Here is a 20,609-nt window from a genome sequence, read left to right as displayed (position 1 = left end):
ACTGAAACGGATATATGCACTAACCCTACTTGTAAGCTTTTTATTCTCAACAATTTTAGAAATGTTTTAAATTACAGTTGTATTATATTTAGCTTAATGATCAAAAAATGTGATTCACTGTGTTTCAAATACAATGGTGTCAACCAATAAAGTATTAGTTTAATAGTGTAAGACCTCACTATATTCTCAAGATGACCAAAAAGTCAATAGTTCAATTCCTGATAAGGATAGTCACGCATCCCGAAAATGATTAATTCCTTACCTGATGAAATACCCTTGATAGTACAAAAAAATACAATGGTGTCAAGGAATTTAAACCAAGGAGCTTGGAAAATGGCACACTTTATCTAGCATTTCATGAAAGGGACAAGATTGTTTTATCTAAAACAAATTACAGTAATAACATAACAACCAACAATATAGAAAATTTTGGTACTACAGATATGAAAACTGATTGAAGTTAAAAATTCCAATATTCATTTTCATATACTTAGGACTTTTATGTCTTAAAATGACACAACCATTATCACTCATGAAATTTCTAAACAACACAAAATCTAAATCAACATATTCATGTTATCCAACAAAGGCTCATCAACTTCCAAGTAATGTCTCTTCTGGTACTCATGGAACTATTACAAAAAGAGGCTGCATGGGGCACAAGTATTGAAGTTAGAGAACTGAATCATGTTATTTTGTAGATAAACATAAAGAGAGAAAGAGAGAAACGATACCGTGTCTACGCTGACTGGTTTCCCATCCTCCGCTATTATCTCGGCTATTGTTCCCGATTGATCAGCCTGCCACCGAGCAATGAAGGGGAACCATGATATTGGTGTTATGAGAGTTGGGAAAATTAAGTAATTGGAGATAATGAGGTTAAGAGATATGGAAATAGAGAAAATGAAACAATTTTGGAACAGCTTTACAATGTCTATGCTTTTGTGTTTGTTATAATATACAGATTTCTTATGTATAGATAGAAAATCAAACAACATAGTAAAAAGAGAAAGGTTGATAAAATATAGGAAAAAACAGGAAAAACAAATATGATACATATACCTCGATTTCATTCATCAGCTTCATAGCCTCGATAATGCAAATAACCTGGCCTTTCTGAACTTTGTCGCCCACCTGAAGCATCAACAAAGTGATTAGGTCATTCATTGTTTTGTTTATACGTAAAAGCCGGAATGATTAGTTGAAAATTGAAATATGGCAGAATCAACAGAGAAGTGTGCTATTAAAACCAAGCATGGCTACATACTTTGACAAATGGAGGTTCACTGGGTGCTGGACTCCGATAAAAGGTTCCTGCCATTGGACATTTCAGTGGTGGGTGAGATGATGTGCTTGCTTTCCCCGGAGAAGGTAAGGCGGGTACTGCTTTTGAAGGTGGTGGGCTGGCAGGAGCTGGAGCAGGTGGTGCTGGTGCTGGTGGAGCTTGATATGTTGGATAAGGATACGGCGGTGATGCTGGTGCTATAGTCGAGGCTGGTGGAGGCTGCAAAGCTTCTTGTTTTCTTATCACGAGCTCGCAACCTGATTGCTTAAGTTGCAATTCCACAATATCTCGGGAATCTACAAGTCTGCCCAAGGAAATATAACATTAAATAAAAACAAAGGAAATAATTCATGTCCTAACATGGATATAATGATAGTTATAAAATAAAGGGTAAATAACTATTTTGGTCTCTCAAAATTTGTGTCTACCAATTTGGTCCCTGAAAAATTGAAAGCCTCGCAATAGTCTCCAAAAATATCAAATGTGGGTCAAATTAGTAACCTTTTTAGCATTTTTATGACCCCTTATAGATACTATTTTGACTCACATTTGCAATATTTCAGTACTAGTTTGAAGTTTTATTTTTCTCGGGATCAATTTGGTACATACAAAAATTTATAAGAACCAAAGTGGGTATTCATTCTAAAATAAAAAAAAATGTGATAGATGCAAATCGCAACTGCTTAGTCTTACTTGACAAGGTCTGCAACTTGAGTCAAGAAGGCAGAAATCGAAGATTCATTTGCAGCAGTACCATCAGCGAGTTTCCCATTATGTTCTTCCTCGTTTGATGAAGGGACAGTAGGTCCATTGAGTACAGGTGCAGATTTTGAATTTTCAACAGTATCAGCCTATGATGTACAAAATCTCAGGAAGAAGAGAACACATTTGAACAGCAGGATAATAGTTTTCGTTCAAAGTAAAAGTCGATGTGAACTGACCTCATTGAGTTTTGCTTGAAGCTTTCCGACGGAAAATTGCTTTCTGTTAAGGCACTGCAGGAGACAACAATAACAACAATGGGACAATTAAATTACCAGGGAAAGGGTATAGCTGCAAATCCTTTGACAAACATTTATTACTTATTCGGTGAATCAGACACCATATACAAACTTTTTTTTATTTTAAAATTATTCATCAATGCTCGTGGGCTGCCTGCATGTTTGTTAGCCTGTTTTAAGACGGGCAGGACATGCCATTTTATCCGTTAAGTCAACGCAGTCATGTCCGCTCCTGCTTAAATTTTTGCGGGCCCATTTTGCCATCTTTATAATCCGTTTGAAAGTTTTTGAACTATTGAGTTAATCTTAAGCTGAAAAATCATATGCATTAAACTCGACTCAAGTCTTTCTAATCGAACTGAGCTAAGTCAACTTCGGTTCGACTCATTTCCACCTCCTATTATATTTAAAAAAATCATTTAGTTAATTCGCGCATTGTTCAAGCTTGAAAGTTGACACTTTCATCATAATGTGTGTTCTATTACCCAATAGACTGATCTTAGTATTGAGTACTTCATGTTATTATTGACTGAAACGGATATATGCACTAACCCTACTTGTAAGCTTTTTATTCTCAACAATTTTAGAAATGTTTTAAATTACAGTTGTATTATATTTAGCTTAATGATCAAAAAATGTGATTCACTGTGTTTCAAATACAATGGTGTCAACCAATAAAGTATTAGTTTAATAGTGTAAGACCTCACTATATTCTCAAGATGACCAAAAAGTCAATAGTTCAATTCCTGATAAGGATAGTCACGCATCCCGAAAATGATTAATTCCTTACCTGATGAAATACCCTTGATAGTACAAAAAAATACAATGGTGTCAAGGAATTTAAACCAAGGAGCTTGGAAAATGGCACACTTTATCTAGCATTTCATGAAAGGGACAAGATTGTTTTATCTAAAACAAATTACAGTAATAACATAACAACCAACAATATAGAAAATTTTGGTACTACAGATATGAAAACTGATTGAAGTTAAAAATTCCAATATTCATTTTCATATACTTAGGACTTTTATGTCTTAAAATGACACAACCATTATCACTCATGAAATTTCTAAACAACACAAAATCTAAATCAACATATTCATGTTATCCAACAAAGGCTCATCAACTTCCAAGTAATGTCTCTTCTGGTACTCATGGAACTATTACAAAAAGAGGCTGCATGGGGCACAAGTATTGAAGTTAGAGAACTGAATCATGTTATTTTGTAGATAAACATAAAGAGAGAAAGAGAGAAACGATACCGTGTCTACGCTGACTGGTTTCCCATCCTCCGCTATTATCTCGGCTATTGTTCCCGATTGATCAGCCTGCCACCGAGCAATGAAGGGGAACCATGATATTGGTGTTATGAGAGTTGGGAAAATTAAGTAATTGGAGATAATGAGGTTAAGAGATATGGAAATAGAGAAAATGAAACAATTTTGGAACAGCTTTACAATGTCTATGCTTTTGTGTTTGTTATAATATACAGATTTCTTATGTATAGATAGAAAATCAAACAACATAGTAAAAAGAGAAAGGTTGATAAAATATAGGAAAAAACAGGAAAAACAAATATGATACATATACCTCGATTTCATTCATCAGCTTCATAGCCTCGATAATGCAAATAACCTGGCCTTTCTGAACTTTGTCGCCCACCTGAAGCATCAACAAAGTGATTAGGTCATTCATTGTTTTGTTTATACGTAAAAGCCGGAATGATTAGTTGAAAATTGAAATATGGCAGAATCAACAGAGAAGTGTGCTATTAAAACCAAGCATGGCTACATACTTTGACAAATGGAGGTTCACTGGGTGCTGGACTCCGATAAAAGGTTCCTGCCATTGGACATTTCAGTGGTGGGTGAGATGATGTGCTTGCTTTCCCCGGAGAAGGTAAGGCGGGTACTGCTTTTGAAGGTGGTGGGCTGGCAGGAGCTGGAGCAGGTGGTGCTGGTGCTGGTGGAGCTTGATATGTTGGATAAGGATACGGCGGTGATGCTGGTGCTATAGTCGAGGCTGGTGGAGGCTGCAAAGCTTCTTGTTTTCTTATCACGAGCTCGCAACCTGATTGCTTAAGTTGCAATTCCACAATATCTCGGGAATCTACAAGTCTGCCCAAGGAAATATAACATTAAATAAAAACAAAGGAAATAATTCATGTCCTAACATGGATATAATGATAGTTATAAAATAAAGGGTAAATAACTATTTTGGTCTCTCAAAATTTGTGTCTACCAATTTGGTCCCTGAAAAATTGAAAGCCTCGCAATAGTCTCCAAAAATATCAAATGTGGGTCAAATTAGTAACCTTTTTAGCATTTTTATGACCCCTTATAGATACTATTTTGACTCACATTTGCAATATTTCAGTACTAGTTTGAAGTTTTATTTTTCTCGGGATCAATTTGGTACATACAAAAATTTATAAGAACCAAAGTGGGTATTCATTCTAAAATAAAAAAAAATGTGATAGATGCAAATCGCAACTGCTTAGTCTTACTTGACAAGGTCTGCAACTTGAGTCAAGAAGGCAGAAATCGAAGATTCATTTGCAGCAGTACCATCAGCGAGTTTCCCATTATGTTCTTCCTCGTTTGATGAAGGGACAGTAGGTCCATTGAGTACAGGTGCAGATTTTGAATTTTCAACAGTATCAGCCTATGATGTACAAAATCTCAGGAAGAAGAGAACACATTTGAACAGCAGGATAATAGTTTTCGTTCAAAGTAAAAGTCGATGTGAACTGACCTCATTGAGTTTTGCTTGAAGCTTTCCGACGGAAAATTGCTTTCTGTTAAGGCACTGCAGGAGACAACAATAACAACAATGGGACAATTAAATTACCAGGGAAAGGGTATAGCTGCAAATCCTTTGACAAACATTTATTACTTATTCGGTGAATCAGACACCATATACAAACTAAAATTGCTTAGACGGATAAATTATGAATCTCTCCAATGTCAAGAACATTGGAAACTAATGATAGCTAAGACTACATGTGCAATGACCTGAATGCTTTGTAGTTTTAGTTGTGCACAAAGATCTGTCAAATACAAGAATGTGATGAACTTTTGCTGGTGATAGATAACATGCCGAAAAATTTAGTTGCAGTTCCCAAGTAGGAAATCGGATGTGGAAGAACTAACATGAGCATAATAAAAAAGAATGCATCCTAAAGCATAAATGTGCATATTTAACTGACTTCATGATATTGATGCTTGCATATTATATTCTACAAATATTGTATTAACTCTTGATAAAAACATTGATCTCGCATGGTGGAATTCCATTTAAACATGCACATTCATTCAGAAACACCCAGAAAACCAATTGATGAAGTACCATTTCCTTCTTTGTTACTGAAATAAATCAGTTGATGAAAGCACTGTTGAAATGTTCATAATATGCAGATAAATAAAACAAAAAATAAGGACAACGTAGCTAACCCATAGTCACATGATACGCGGTAATCTTCGGTTCGAGTACGCGATACGCTATTTGCCAAATACTGGGTACGCAAGGGGTATACTTAGTCAGTACACTAGTTTGTTTTGTGGTACTTTTTAGTTGAGACACACTATTATTATATTTTATGTTATTTACTTATTAGTTAAAGGTTAAATTATAGCACATATTCATGAAAACTAAGCCATATAAATAAGTTCATATGCTAATAAACTACATTTTTTATTATGTATAATCAGTTCAAATGCAATTTGTAAATCTAAGTTAAAATGAGACTAAAAATGTCTAATCTCACAACTTTAGTGGTCCAACCCACAAAATTAAGCCCTAAATGGGCCAACCCGCAACTTATAACTGGTTTTGTTTAGGGTTTTTGTCTTCCCTCAAGTTTCGAGCTGTCATCCTTCTTCTATTTCCAACTCTTTTACGGTCACTATCCACTGCCATGAAATCAAAAAATAGAATACATACTGAGAAAAAAGGATCTATCTTCAGAGTTTGGGGTACGTAAAGCATCCATGGCTGGGTTCTCTAACAGCTGTGAACCAAGTCGCCAATGGCTGCGAACTGAGTTGCGAACACACCGCGATTTGGAAGGCGTGAATTAGTACGCAATCCATAGGTTTTGGCAGGCGAATTCTGTAACTATGAACTAACCTTTGCCTACTTAACCAATAATTATTACATTAATTAACTACACGCGGACCAGTACACGAGACTCCGAGAACCACAAATATACTCAACATTATCCATGCAAGCGAGAGATTTGAAGTCATAACCTCTAGGTAACAATGCAAACACCTTTAGGTCGAGGTGACACATAAGCATATAAATAAAACAATAAACCACATAAATTGACAAAAATGGCTAAAATGTAAACAAATCAATAGGATCTTATCTATGAATTCAAAGCCAAATTCATATTCTAGATAATCACATACCCGAATCCCAAATGTTGCTGACTCAGAAGACAAAGATCCAAATGATTGAGATGTCTTCAAACACAACAACCCATTCTGAAAAGGTACCTTGTTAGATTTCAACCCCAAAAGGGAAGAAGAAGGACAAGGGCATTTTGGACATGGAACAGAGAAAGAAGCCATTTTTGGAACCAACCAAGAACCCCACAAATAAAAAAATGATTTTTGTTTCTTCTTTGCTCAAAGGGTTTATTGATCTGCAAGGAATGGTGGAAATATAGAAGGTGTGAGGAATCTGAGAAAGAAGAAAATGATGGAATGGATAATGCAATAATGTGGTAATAATGGAAATGGATGGAGAAAATGAAGAGAAGAAGAGAGTGTGGGCTTTAGAATTAAAAGTATGTGTTCGATGATTACGATGCAACCATTAACGTCACATGAGTAGGTTTAACTAACTTTAGACAACATTAAATTATGCTTATGCATCAAAAATCCAAACTACCATAATCAGTTTTTTATAAGATTGTTCTTAAGATAATAAAAATATAACATATCATCTACCATTTATTTTTTAATTTTTATTGACTTTCAACCAAAAGTAATACAAATTAATGATTAATGAATTACCGACAGTGTAAAGAATTTTACATCAACCGTGCATAGATTTTAAACTCTAAAAATATTATCATTATTTTTATTTATAAATTCTACTTTTAAATAAGAATAAAGAGAGAAAGTGGCAAAATATATGTTTGGTTAAGAATGAGGTAGACCGTATGATAAAAATGATATTTATCATTATATAGAAAAAATAGATGTTATTCATTCTGATAAGAAGTTACATATTTCAAAGCACTTCAATCTCATTTTAGATTAGAGCAATACCAAATAATTTCATAAAATAATATAATTTTCCTTATCTAAATAAAGTTTTCCATTAAGAATATTTGGATGAGAGATGAGATATGATAAATGATAACTAAGAATATTACCTTTGTTAAGATAGTAATTGTTTTTGTGTAATTGATTGATATATTTTATATCTCTATAGTGATTCAATAATCATATGTTTTAACTTTTAAGATATCTTTAAATGATCTCTTAGATTTGTAGCAGTATGATATGTGGTTATAATATTGTTATCTTTAATATGGTACTATATATATGTTATAGTATTTATGCTTATATCGTTTTATATAATTATCTATGAAAAATATTATCAAGAACTTAGACAATGGGCACAAGGGCTTAAAATAAAATATGACATATTTTATTCCAAATGAAAGTGCATCAAATAAGCAAATTGTTCATATGAAGTGTGCATCTAACACAAAAGTTACCCAAAAACTTAGACATGTTTATCCAATATAAAAATGTCTTTAAAGTTTGATGTCATTGAAAGACAATGTTAAAATTAAACTCAAATACTATATTATGAGTGTGAGCATCCAAGAGCAAATATTCTTATATTTATTGTTTGAATTCAATAAATGATTGAATATTTATCCTCATTATTTATATAATATTCATGGGACTAAATACAAGTTTGTGGTAAGAGAAAATTTACACTACTAACTATTGCAAATAAAGTGGTTTTAATTTTTAGTGTAAAAATCAAACATATGATCTCAAATAAAGAGCATTAAAGGCTTAAAATTCATTTTAAGGTAAAGTCATATATATCAAGTCTAAAGCAAATGACAATATACTAAAAAAAAAAATTGGTATATTAAATGTTAATTTTCAACACATGATTTTTCTGCTAAGGAATATATTTATTTGATCCATATAATTATAAGATGAGAAGAATATTGTTTGTATAAGAATATCTATGTTAACAATAATAAAATTCAAAAACACAATTTTCTTCATAAAGGCCCAATAAATAAATATAAATAAAAGAGCATTGGATAAATCTATGGACTTAGTTATTGGGCCAACCCGATTCAAAGCAAAAACCCTAATTTGAAATTTGAGGCAGCGATTTATATTGAACTCTTCACCAAAGAATCAAAACCTAATTGAAGCAGAAGAGAGAGAAATTGAGAGATCAGCCATGGCGACTGCAAAGACAGTGAAAGATGTCTCACCTCATGAGTTCGTCAAGGCTTATTCTGCTCATCTTAAGCGTTCTGGAAAGGTTCAATTTCTCTACCTTTATCTTTCCTATTTCATTTGTTTCTTCGTTTTTTTATGTTGAATTTGTTTTTGTTATGTAGCTTTATGTTTTGATTTGTGTTTTTGGGTTTTGGGTTTTTTCTTCTGATTATTATAATTTGTTTGGATTATTATGTTCTTGATGTGTGGAAAATATATATGCTATCTGGCATTGTGTTAAGTAAATCAATTGTTTTGAGTAGTGGGTTTTTGATTTTTATGTTTGTTGTGAAAATAATGTTGTCAAACTCAGATGAATGTTGTTAATGTTGATAAATATTTGATTTGAAGCTCTGGACTCAGATTTAATATTACTGATGAGAAAAAATGGAATTTCATGTAATATCTGGATATTGAAAGTAGTGTTTGTTGTTTGAAAGAGCAGGGTCTATTTTAGTTCTTACCAAGTGATTCTCTGGTCACTTTCGAAGAACAATGTGTAGAATCAGAAACATTTTTTTTGTCTGGTTACAAGTTTGATAATTTATTGTGTGTTATCTTCCCTTTTGGTATCCTTTTTTTCATTAGGTGAAAAAATAAACACTTTTGGTTCACTTTTTATGTAAAAATAATCACTTTTGGTTCCTTATGTAAAAATGAACACTTTTGGTTCCTTATGTGATCCTAAAATCATGATTTCAACATCAAGTGTTTATTTTTACAAAATCCTAAATAGACAATGTGAAAGTTTTGGTGTGTAGTGTTGCTGGTGTTTCTTTTGGTTGGTAGGGTTTTGTGTGCATATTAGTTTCCTGTTTAAGTGTTTTTTTTCTTGAATGAAATAATTTGTCTAGTTTATGGAAGGCTATTTTCCTCTGTAATTTGTATCTGGTTGTTAAACAGATCGAGCTTCCAGAGTGGACCGATATTGTGAAAACGGCCAAGTTTAAGGAGCTGGCCCCTTATGACCCTGACTGGTATTATATTAGGGCTGGTGAGTATATTCAAGTTTTCTCATATTCTAGTATGAATGTGTTCACTTACATCATTCATCTATTTGTAAATGTTCTTATGATATTTCCTTCCATGCTAATGAATTTCAACCTTTGTGATACAGCCTCCATGGCAAGAAAGATCTACTTGAGGGGTGGTCTTGGTGTTGGTGCTTTTAGGAGGATCTATGGTGGAAGCAAGAGTAACGGTAGCCGTCCCTCGCATTTCTGCAAGAGCAGTGGTGGTATTGCAAGGCACATTTTGCAACAGTTGGAAATTGTGAAAATTGTTGAGATTGATCCCAAGGGGTAAGTCTTGTTGCATCCTTAAATACCAAAATGGCTAAATATAAAAGAATTACTAGGGTTGGCAACTTTTACATGAAGGGTCATACTTGTATTCCATTTTATTCCTACATCCGAAGTCCTTGCTTTGAGAAGATAGATTTAAACAACTTGCAATTGTTTAAACCTTGTTTTTTTAAGACAATTCTACAAAGTTGTATCTTATCATCATTGAACTTGTTTGTTGTTATTATGTTGCAGAGGTAGGAGAATCACTTCCAATGGTCGAAGGGACCTTGATCAGGTTGCTGGGCGAATTGTGATTGCTCCTTGAATGGAATTGGCTTTGTTATTGAGGACTAATTTTACTTCATTGCATGTTCTTTAGTTTTAAGTTTGATGGTAGAATGCATCAATGGAATGTTAAGGATTGAACCACCCAGTTTTCTGTGCATTTTACAATTTTTAGTTTTGTTTAATGTTTATCCTTAATTCTTGTTTGGATTTTGTCATTAAGGTTTTGGTTTAAATTATCATTGCATTATAAAAACTTGAAACTTAAGTATTGTTTGCTCTACGGCAACTACAATTTCTCTCTCTCTCTGATCTGCATTTTCATCAATTACACTTCTTTTTGAGTCAAGAAGTAGAGAAGAGAAGCTTATTTTTATCTGAGTCATAGATCTATTATCTATGTCACAAAATTTATGTTGATGATGATTGGCTTACACAATTTTCACCTTGAAGTTTAGAAGTATTTCCTATTTTTCCATAGGATGCTGAGGTTAAACTTTTGAAATATTTTGTGGACTTTATTTTATTGTCTAATGTCTAACCATTTTGGAGTTTAATAAATTACATGAGTTTTAGATTCAAGCCAAACCAAGAGCAAGAAGTTTATAGTATAATAAGTTGAAGTAAGAACAGGAACTTATCATGAAGACCAATTAGGAATTTGTGAAAAGTGATTAATTTGTATTTCATAGTATTTGGAGAATGTAATTTTGTTGGCTAATTGAACTTTTGAATTAGTGAAGTTGTGTATTTATGTGACTTTACCCATTTTCTCAAAATCCAAGTTTGTATGCAAGTTCACTTGATTCCACCACCTAATCTTATAATCTTTTTGAGATGAGAATTTAACAATCATTGCCTGACTTATTAATTACACAATTTTACAGTACAGATATTATATCAGCTCAAACATTTGAGATTATTCTGATTCATCACAAGTTTACAAATTTAAAATCAAACATTATTGGAAAGTCATTGAATCAATTTCATAGGGTAGTTGATTGGTTTTGAATTCATTTGTTCATGTTCAAAACTATTGAGATTTTTCTGATTCATACAATGAACAGTTTGACACCCACCTTTTTTAGTTTTGAATTTATTTGTTCTATGTAGTTAATTCACAATAACAAAAAAGAAAGAAAGAAAATAGAGCAATGGTTTCATTTTTGATGAAAAGATTCCAAGCCAATTGCAATGCCATAACATCAATTTGAAACACAGTACAAAGATCATTGCACTATAACTGACCAAAGGCAAAAAAGAATTTGCTACTATATATTGGTTGCCCTTATACACAATTGAGAAGGATGCAAAACTGAGAAAACCATTATTCACTTCACATCAACAAATGATCTTTTTGGAATCTTAATTGAGGTAGGAGGAGCATGGGTTCATGTCATTCCATGACAAGCAACACTTGATCTTCTTATGTTGGGGTATGTGAAACCTGGGTTCTTTAGGTATAGTTGGATGCTTCATTGACCTTGCATGCAGAAATTATAAATGAGATAGACATTGAACAAATGAACCCAAAATAATGTGCTAAACATTGTCAAAAGAATATATATATAATTTTTTTCCTAAGATTATTAATCATGAGACTAGATCAACCATTACCTCCTTGGGACAAAAGGTCTATCAAAATAAGGCATAGGTTGTGCTTTTGGAACTAGTTCCTTCCTCAACCTTCTGATTTTTTCCTCTTCTTCCAACTACAATGGAGTAATTTACAAAATATCAGCATTTTAGATGGAAGGAAACATGGTAAATCAGTTCAAGACTGATTAGAGATTAGACAGATAGTGTGTACCTTCTGTTGTCTTTCCTTTTCCAATCTGTATTGTTCCATCAAGCTCATTTTTTCTGCCACCTATAAAATTAAGCATTCATCAAACTTTTGTTTTCTTCATTTGTATTTATCCCCAAAAGAATCATTCAAGTAACTCAATCGAATTCAGCACTTAAAATCATCAACAACAACAACCAAGCTTTTTATCCCACTAGGTGGGGTCGGCTGCATGGATTGAACGACGCCATATTGATTTGTCATCATCATAAAGAAAAAATAACCGTAGCGTGCTCTTGTGCGCTCAAAGAAGATTGTACTTCATGATGTATAATGAACTAAAATGCAGTGAGAAAAGCAAGAAACAGATGAAAGAAGCACCTGATGATCAAACTCAGCACGATCGATTGCACGAACATCACTATGAAGCTTCAGGTCAATAGGCTTTGTGCTTTCTTTCACAGGAGGTTTAACCAAACACTGAAACAGTTGGCACAGTAAGAATATACTATAGCTAAGTAACACATTATCAAGTATGAACATGAGTATGACTTTGACTATAAGTTGTGCAATTTTTTTTGGACTGCACTACAATCATATGAATCTTAAACCAATGACTAGCATAACAAAATGACCTTACCTCTGGTTTATCTGTTGTCCATGGAAGACCCTGTGCAACAGGTTTCCTCAACTTCTCTTCTTCTGACATCATTTGTTGTAGCTTGTTCATAAATTCCTCCTCCTTCAATTTTCCCCTTTGCTACATATTAGTATTGCATTACAAATGTTATTAACTATCCAAAGTTATATTAATTTATAGCAAAACAAATGAGTTATTAGTCATTAGTTACCTCTGTTCTTAGCTTGAATGGTTTTTGGCTAGTGACTTTTAGCTGCTTCTTCTTCTTCCACCTCCTTCCTCCTAAAGTTCCAGATGATTCCAAGCTCTGAAATACATTCATCAAAATCCAAAACTTGATTAGTAAATCATTAACAATAATTCTTCATTAGTGCTTAAATATCTTTTGTAAAAGGCATTAGTCCTTAGATATAACAGTATCTAAAATCTTACATTTCTCCTGCTTCTTCTACCCCCAGAAGAATTCCTGCTAGACACACTGCAGCTTCAAGAAACATAACAAATTAAACAAACATCAATACACAACTCATGAAAAAAGTTAGAACTATTAATGATGCTGTTATTTGCAGACACAAAATTAAACACCATTTCGTGTCATAAGTTGGTTAACAACATTTGGTTAACGAATTACATGTTATAAGTCCACCAAGCAATCACACATAGTTACTAGGAACCCGGTAGAGGACATGGTTGGCAATGTTGTTAACTAGAGTTTTAAATTATGGTCCTCAACCACAATTTGCACTCATATGGTTGTGGTAGTCTCTGCAACCATATCGCAGCCGCAATGGTAATTGCATTGGCCGCATTTTCTGGCAGATTAAAACCATTCTAGTAAGTAATAACACCACAATTGCGGCTGTAATATTGTTGTTTTGGGAGTTGTGACGACACCTAACAATTTTTTTCTGCAATTACTATAAACACAACATAACTTCCAAACTTTGGAAGTCGCTGAAATCGTATCGCAACAGCAGTTGTGGCCGCATGGACAACAAATACCTACAATTGTCCGAAACTTAAAGATTTTCGACATTTCCAAAACCATTATTTAAAACATTGAGAACATCAATTTAAAACACTGATATAGCAACTATCACAAATGATATAGGCATTGTGAAATTCAAACCTTGCATGGCTACTATCCCAAGAAGAAGAAACCGAAACCGAAACCTTTTGATCCAAGCCAAGGTTCTGTGATGTCAAAACCAAATCTGATTGACAAAACAAAGAATCAGAATTAATTTGATCACATTTTTGTTGCAACCCTGGCAATGCCCATTTCATCACATTCTTATTCTTATTATTATTATTATCATCTTCATCATCTTCATTCTTTGAATTAGGAATAGATAGAAGCTTTTCAAATGCTTTAACCAAATGCATCACTCTTCCAACACCATTTTCTGGAACACTATTCCTCGCTTCTTCTAAAACCATTTCTCTTCTTCTTTTCACTACATTACTACTCATACTAATAATTTCCTTCGATTCCTCTTCATTATTATTCTCAACATCGATTTCAATTGAAACACTATTAGTATCTTCTTCTTCTTCTATTCCTTCATTTTCATATGAACGATTATTGAAGAACTCTTCCTGAGAAGCCCTGAGATTATTGTACGCTGTTGCTGCATCATTGTGATTGTTCTTATTCACTTTAACGAACTTTCTCTGCTTCATTGCAACAATAACAGGGTTCTTAGAAGCTGATTTTGAAGGAGTTGAATTTGGATTCAAATTTTCAGAAGATGAATTTTTCTTGTCAGTGATGGATTTTGAAAGTTCCATTTTTTGTGTGTGTGAAATGGATTTGAAATTTGGAATTGAAGAAATTGAAGAATGGAGGAAAAATAGGAATTGGGAGCGTTTTTTGTTTTGTGTTTTGGAGAGAGAGACGTTGTTTTGTGTAACGGCTAGTTTTCGTGGGGAACATTTTTATAATCTCATTTTTATTTGAAAGCAAATTTAATGTGTTTTTCAAATTTATAGAATAAGGTATCTTCAGAGTCCTAGTATTTCCTCGTAAAAATATAAAATGTGTATTATTTTGTTTAATTTTAAATATTTTTTTGTAGAAAATAATTAAACATGACATATGTCATGATTTTAAATTTTAGTAGTTATAAGAAATAACTTATTTCCTTATATCAGGGAATAGTTTATTCTTTTGTCTAATTTCATTTATGGTTAGTAATGATTGGACTTTTAATTTTTGGGAAAATGTTAAGATTACCTCTCGGTCAAGATTGAGTAACATAAAATAGTAACTTTGTGTTTGGGAAAAGATATAATTGATATTTAGTGAAATAATGAACTTAGTTTTCTAATCAATATATACCTTAATTATACTTTGTTTGGTTTAGTCAAATTTGTTCCCTCACCATTATCAATGTATTGGTTTAGTAATATAAGACATTGAGAGTGATACTCGTTGTGAGGGTAGTCAATCACCCTGAAAGAAATTAATTTCTTACCTATGATATATATCATTAATAGTACCGATCCCTATGATGGATTTGTGAATCTAGTCACGAATTTGAATATGAGACAATATGGAGCAAAAAAAAAGTAAATTAAAATTGGGATATATTTTAGTATTACCAAGGGATTTCACCATTTTAGGTAAATAACTAATTTCTATTGAGATTGAGGTGCATGACTGTCCCTCCCAACAAATTTCACTCACATGAAAGGAACGTTTGACCTTTTGGTAATCTCTTCTTCTTCCACCTCCTTCCTCCTAAAGTTCCAGATGATTCCAAGCTCTGAAATACATTCATCAAAATCCAAAACTTGATTAGTAAATCATTAACAATAATTCTTCATTAGTGCTTAAATATCTTTTGTAAAAGGCATTAGTCCTTAGATATAACAGTATCTAAAATCTTACATTTCTCCTGCTTCTTCTACCCCCAGAAGAATTCCTGCTAGACACACTGCAGCTTCAAGAAACATAACAAATTAAACAAACATCAATACACAACTCATGAAAAAAGTTAGAACTATTAATGATGCTGTTATTTGCAGACACAAAATTAAACACCATTTCGTGTCATAAGTTGGTTAACAACATTTGGTTAACGAATTACATGTTATAAGTCCACCAAGCAATCACACATAGTTACTAGGAACCCGGTAGAGGACATGGTTGGCAATGTTGTTAACTAGAGTTTTAAATTATGGTCCTCAACCACAATTTGCACTCATATGGTTGTGGTAGTCTCTGCAACCATATCGCAGCCGCAATGGTAATTGCATTGGCCGCATTTTCTGGCAGATTAAAACCATTCTAGTAAGTAATAACACCACAATTGCGGCTGTAATATTGTTGTTTTGGGAGTTGTGACGACACCTAACAATTTTTTTCTGCAATTACTATAAACACAACATAACTTCCAAACTTTGGAAGTCGCTGAAATCGTATCGCAACAGCAGTTGTGGCCGCATGGACAACAAATACCTACAATTGTCCGAAACTTAAAGATTTTCGACATTTCCAAAACCATTATTTAAAACATTGAGAACATCAATTTAAAACACTGATATAGCAACTATCACAAATGATATAGGCATTGTGAAATTCAAACCTTGCATGGCTACTATCCCAAGAAGAAGAAACCGAAACCGAAACCTTTTGATCCAAGCCAAGGTTCTGTGATGTCAAAACCAAATCTGATTGACAAAACAAAGAATCAGAATTAATTTGATCACATTTTTGTTGCAACCCTGGCAATGCCCATTTCATCACATTCTTATTCTTATTATTATTATTATCATCTTCATCATCTTCATTCTTTGAATTAGGAATAGATAGAAGCTTTTCAAATGCTTTAACCAAATGCATCACTCTTCCAACACCATTTTCTGGAACACTATTCCTCGCTTCTTCTAAAACCATTTCTCTTCTTCTTTTCACTACATTACTACTCATACTAATAATTTCCTTCGATTCCTCTTCATTATTATTCTCAACATCGATTTCAATTGAAACACTATTAGTATCTTCTTCTTCTTCTATTCCTTCATTTTCATATGAACGATTATTGAAGAACTCTTCCTGAGAAGCCCTGAGATTATTGTACGCTGTTGCTGCATCATTGTGATTGTTCTTATTCACTTTAACGAACTTTCTCTGCTTCATTGCAACAATAACAGGGTTCTTAGAAGCTGATTTTGAAGGAGTTGAATTTGGATTCAAATTTTCAGAAGATGAATTTTTCTTGTCAGTGATGGATTTTGAAAGTTCCATTTTTTGTGTGTGTGAAATGGATTTGAAATTTGGAATTGAAGAAATTGAAGAATGGAGGAAAAATAGGAATTGGGAGCGTTTTTTGTTTTGTGTTTTGGAGAGAGAGACGTTGTTTTGTGTAACGGCTAGTTTTCGTGGGGAACATTTTTATAATCTCATTTTTATTTGAAAGCAAATTTAATGTGTTTTTCAAATTTATAGAATAAGGTATCTTCAGAGTCCTAGTATTTCCTCGTAAAAATATAAAATGTGTATTATTTTGTTTAATTTTAAATATTTTTTTGTAGAAAATAATTAAACATGACATATGTCATGATTTTAAATTTTAGTAGTTATAAGAAATAACTTATTTCCTTATATCAGGGAATAGTTTATTCTTTTGTCTAATTTCATTTATGGTTAGTAATGATTGGACTTTTAATTTTTGGGAAAATGTTAAGATTACCTCTCGGTCAAGATTGAGTAACATAAAATAGTAACTTTGTGTTTGGGAAAAGATATAATTGATATTTAGTGAAATAATGAACTTAGTTTTCTAATCAATATATACCTTAATTATACTTTGTTTGGTTTAGTCAAATTTGTTCCCTCACCATTATCAATGTATTGGTTTAGTAATATAAGACATTGAGAGTGATACTCGTTGTGAGGGTAGTCAATCACCCTGAAAGAAATTAATTTCTTACCTATGATATATATCATTAATAGTACCGATCCCTATGATGGATTTGTGAATCTAGTCACGAATTTGAATATGAGACAATATGGAGCAAAAAAAAAGTAAATTAAAATTGGGATATATTTTAGTATTACCAAGGGATTTCACCATTTTAGGTAAATAACTAATTTCTATTGAGATTGAGGTGCATGACTGTCCCTCCCAACAAATTTCACTCACATGAAAGGAACGTTTGACCTTTTGGTAATCCTAGAATTTAATGAACTCTTACCCCATTAGATTAACACCTTGTTAATATTAAAATTGGGATATACTCCTTCTAGTCCATATATTTTTGTTGTTTTAATATTTTTCCTTGTTTTATAATTTAAAAGTTTTGTGAATTTTTCAAATCTTATTCTTATTTAATAATTACAGTATTTGCGTTAATTGTTTATGTTTTTCTTATATATTTTATAAAATAAATAGGAATGTTTTAGAAACTATGTAATACTCCTTAATAAAAAAAATTGTGTATATTAACTTCAAACATTAACAAAAATATGAATGGAGGGAGTAAGTATCCTTCAAAATTTGCTTAAGGAACCTAAACAAAAGTTTGAGAGGAATATTTATGCATTCTTAATGTAAAGATTTATATATATTCGGTATATCATTTACTATTCAATTGTATTATTTTTTCACAATAATAATTAAATATAAATGATAGATTAATATACTAATAATATATAAAACTTATACATTATATACATTTTTTCCTCTAAAAGTTCTATTAGAGAATATGAATGTTCAAAATATTCAGCACATCTACATTTTTTATTGGAATCTTCAATAAATGTTCTTAAAACATTGATCATAAGAATAATAAAATTGAATGAACTTATTTTATCATTATTTTTATCTATACTTCTAAATAAATTAAAGAAAATGTTGTTAGAGGACTCTAACAACATAATAATTAGATTTGTCATGTTTTATCTCACTAATACTTTATATTTAAAACTTATATATTATTGTGTTTCTAAAATTAATTCTAGCAACATTTCTGTACATTCTATTTTTTAAAATTTTAATTTTCATAATTCTAATTTCTAAAAGGGTTAGCCTATAAAATTAAATGTGTTGAATTATAAAAAAAATACATATTAAAAAAAACATTAATCTAGTGTAAATAATAAGTTAGTCTTATCTCATATCTTTTAAGCAGGAGAAATTAAAACTAAAAAACGAACAAGGAAAGAAAACATAGTATTGAACATATTTCATTCTATTTTAAATAAAGATTTTGTTCATTGTAGTCCTTAGAAATGAACTAAAAAGGTGGATCTTTGAGAAATAATGTATTTAAGCTCCATCCAGCCATTCTAGTAATACACATATTAAAGCAATAATTAAATATGTTAAGTACAATGTAAAATAATGAAGTTTTAACTAATATAACTTTTGGTAATATCTCTTGGAATTATAAATATTATTTACATGTAGTTATAGTGTTTTTTTTTTTTTTTTTGTATAATTAACGATATTCCTTTACTCTATGGATATGAGTAAACAATTAATCCCTTTCGTGACTAATATGACACTTGAGATCTAATGTATTTTTATCCTATTGGATTAACTTCTCGTTGATTAAGAAAAGTATTTTGAGTAATTTATAAATCACAATATAAGACAAATGTTAAACAAGAAAAAACTAATTAATTAATGGCTAGTAATTTCTTAAAATGACCAACAATATAAAAATCTTATAAATATTAAAATGACAATTAAAATCTAACAAATGGCTATACTTTATATTCCTAATAAAACTCTCTCTTTTTCGTTATCTGTTCATAACTTTTTAAAAAAATCAAATACTAAGATGCATTAGAGAACTCAACTATTTTTAATACATAAATGATAAAGATACCTTAACAATATAAAAACTTACATTCTCGTTATAATCATTTTATTTTATTTATAGTATTTAATTATCCAAACATACCTTGCCGAATTTTAATGGACATATTTCTCTTATAATTGTTATGATATTGTGTAGGCTATCATAATTCATGGCCATAGCCATGGGCCACCATTTCAAAATATCTATTTTGAGAGTTTCTTTCAATGTTTACATCTTTTAAATTATTGATTGTTTACCAACAAGACGTTGATCTAATAGTGTAAGATCTTATTGGATCTACAAGGTTGAGTGTTCGATTTCTGTGACTGACACTTATTAATAGGGACAACCACAAACCCCGAAAGAGATTAATTCCTTATCCAACTAGGTGAAAGAATACTTTCGATAATACTAAATTGTTGATTGTTTCATGGCTTAAAATGTAATCAAATATTTTCTAACTTCTCAAGCAAAGTCCATTCTTAGTTTTTAAGTTTGCGCCATCTACTATAATGAAAGCTTGTGTAATAATAATTATATTTCTTTGAATCTTTGATGTTGATTCCTGACTTAAATGCACATAAAAATCATGCGCATGTAAAACTTATCAATAATTATATCCTAAGTATGGTCTTTTATTAGTAAAAAACAATACTATTTTTTTGTGTGAAGTATTTAAAAGTAAACAAAAAAGGTGAATAGACCCTAAAACTTAACTTTCTGTTTTAAAATGGTGTGTAAATAACAAGTAAAATTATAAATAGTAATACATTTGTATCTATTTATATATCTCATTGTAAAAATAGAAATGTAATTAATATATGTTGTGGGAGAAAATAGATTAAACCTATTCTTCATCATAATCATCAATTCTAAGGAAATCCAATAGTTTGAATTCGTGAGTAAGTTTTTTAAGTAAATCTCCACTCTTTTTATATTATCATTATATTATTTATTATTTATCATTTAATTATTAATAATCATTTATTCTTAAATAAAATAAAAGTAATATACATAAATGA

At 31.5% G+C, this 20,609-nt stretch overlaps 5 protein-coding genes across 7 annotated transcripts; 1 reads left to right on the top strand and 4 right to left on the bottom strand.

Annotated features, from left to right (window-relative positions):
- On the bottom strand, positions 379-2,295 carry LOC109346928 (biotin carboxyl carrier protein of acetyl-CoA carboxylase 1, chloroplastic-like; the record flags this gene model as incomplete). Its single annotated transcript, XM_019586667.1, has 6 exons — positions 379-648; positions 735-800; positions 1,063-1,134; positions 1,268-1,589; positions 1,979-2,136; positions 2,227-2,295. Coding segments are annotated over 6 exons (711 nt in total), but the record flags the coding sequence as incomplete, so codon positions are not given.
- LOC109347375 (biotin carboxyl carrier protein of acetyl-CoA carboxylase, chloroplastic-like) lies at positions 3,193-6,985 on the bottom strand. Of its 2 annotated transcripts, XM_019587190.1 has the most exons (8): positions 6,742-6,985; positions 6,699-6,711; positions 5,041-5,094; positions 4,793-4,950; positions 4,082-4,403; positions 3,877-3,948; positions 3,549-3,614; positions 3,193-3,462 (listed from the first exon to the last, which is right to left on the bottom strand). In XM_019587190.1, the coding sequence occupies exons 1-8, from the start codon at positions 6,858-6,860 to the stop codon at positions 3,439-3,441; spliced, it is 828 nt and encodes a 275-aa protein (XP_019442735.1). In that variant the 5' UTR covers positions 6,861-6,985; the 3' UTR covers positions 3,193-3,438. The 2 variants fall into 2 exon arrangements, with proteins under 2 accessions (XP_019442735.1, XP_019442734.1); XM_019587189.1 differs by having other exon boundaries at positions 6,699-6,985.
- On the top strand, positions 7,048-10,599 carry LOC109347376 (40S ribosomal protein S19-1-like). Its single transcript, XM_019587192.1, has 5 exons — positions 7,048-7,059; positions 8,708-8,820; positions 9,681-9,771; positions 9,895-10,078; positions 10,316-10,599. Exons 2-5 carry the CDS (start codon positions 8,737-8,739, stop codon positions 10,386-10,388), a joined length of 432 nt encoding a protein of 143 aa, XP_019442737.1. The 5' UTR covers positions 7,048-7,059; positions 8,708-8,736; the 3' UTR covers positions 10,389-10,599.
- Positions 11,495-14,631, bottom strand: LOC109347373 (suppressor of Mek1-like). Of its 2 annotated transcripts, none has more exons than XM_019587187.1 (8): positions 13,904-14,630; positions 13,207-13,258; positions 12,986-13,081; positions 12,775-12,894; positions 12,516-12,614; positions 12,159-12,218; positions 11,966-12,060; positions 11,495-11,831 (listed from the first exon to the last, which is right to left on the bottom strand). In XM_019587187.1, the coding sequence occupies exons 1-8, from the start codon at positions 14,563-14,565 to the stop codon at positions 11,714-11,716; spliced, it is 1,302 nt and encodes a 433-aa protein (XP_019442732.1). In that variant the 5' UTR covers positions 14,566-14,630; the 3' UTR covers positions 11,495-11,713. The 2 variants fall into 2 exon arrangements, with proteins under 2 accessions (XP_019442732.1, XP_019442733.1); XM_019587188.1 differs by having other exon boundaries at positions 11,714-11,831; positions 13,207-13,252; positions 13,904-14,631.
- Positions 15,456-17,104, bottom strand: LOC109346927 (AP2/ERF domain-containing protein PFD0985w-like). The gene is made up of 3 exons (XM_019586666.1): positions 16,365-17,104; positions 15,668-15,719; positions 15,456-15,542 (listed from the first exon to the last, which is right to left on the bottom strand). The coding sequence occupies exons 1-3, from the start codon at positions 17,024-17,026 to the stop codon at positions 15,456-15,458; spliced, it is 801 nt and encodes a 266-aa protein (XP_019442211.1). The 5' UTR covers positions 17,027-17,104.

Source organism: Lupinus angustifolius, chromosome LG05 (assembly GCF_001865875.1).
Source record: "Lupinus angustifolius cultivar Tanjil chromosome LG05, LupAngTanjil_v1.0, whole genome shotgun sequence".
NCBI lineage: Eukaryota > Viridiplantae > Streptophyta > Magnoliopsida > Fabales > Fabaceae > Lupinus > Lupinus angustifolius.
Note: the sequence above shows the minus strand (reverse complement) of the source record. Positions and strands in the feature narration are given on the sequence as shown.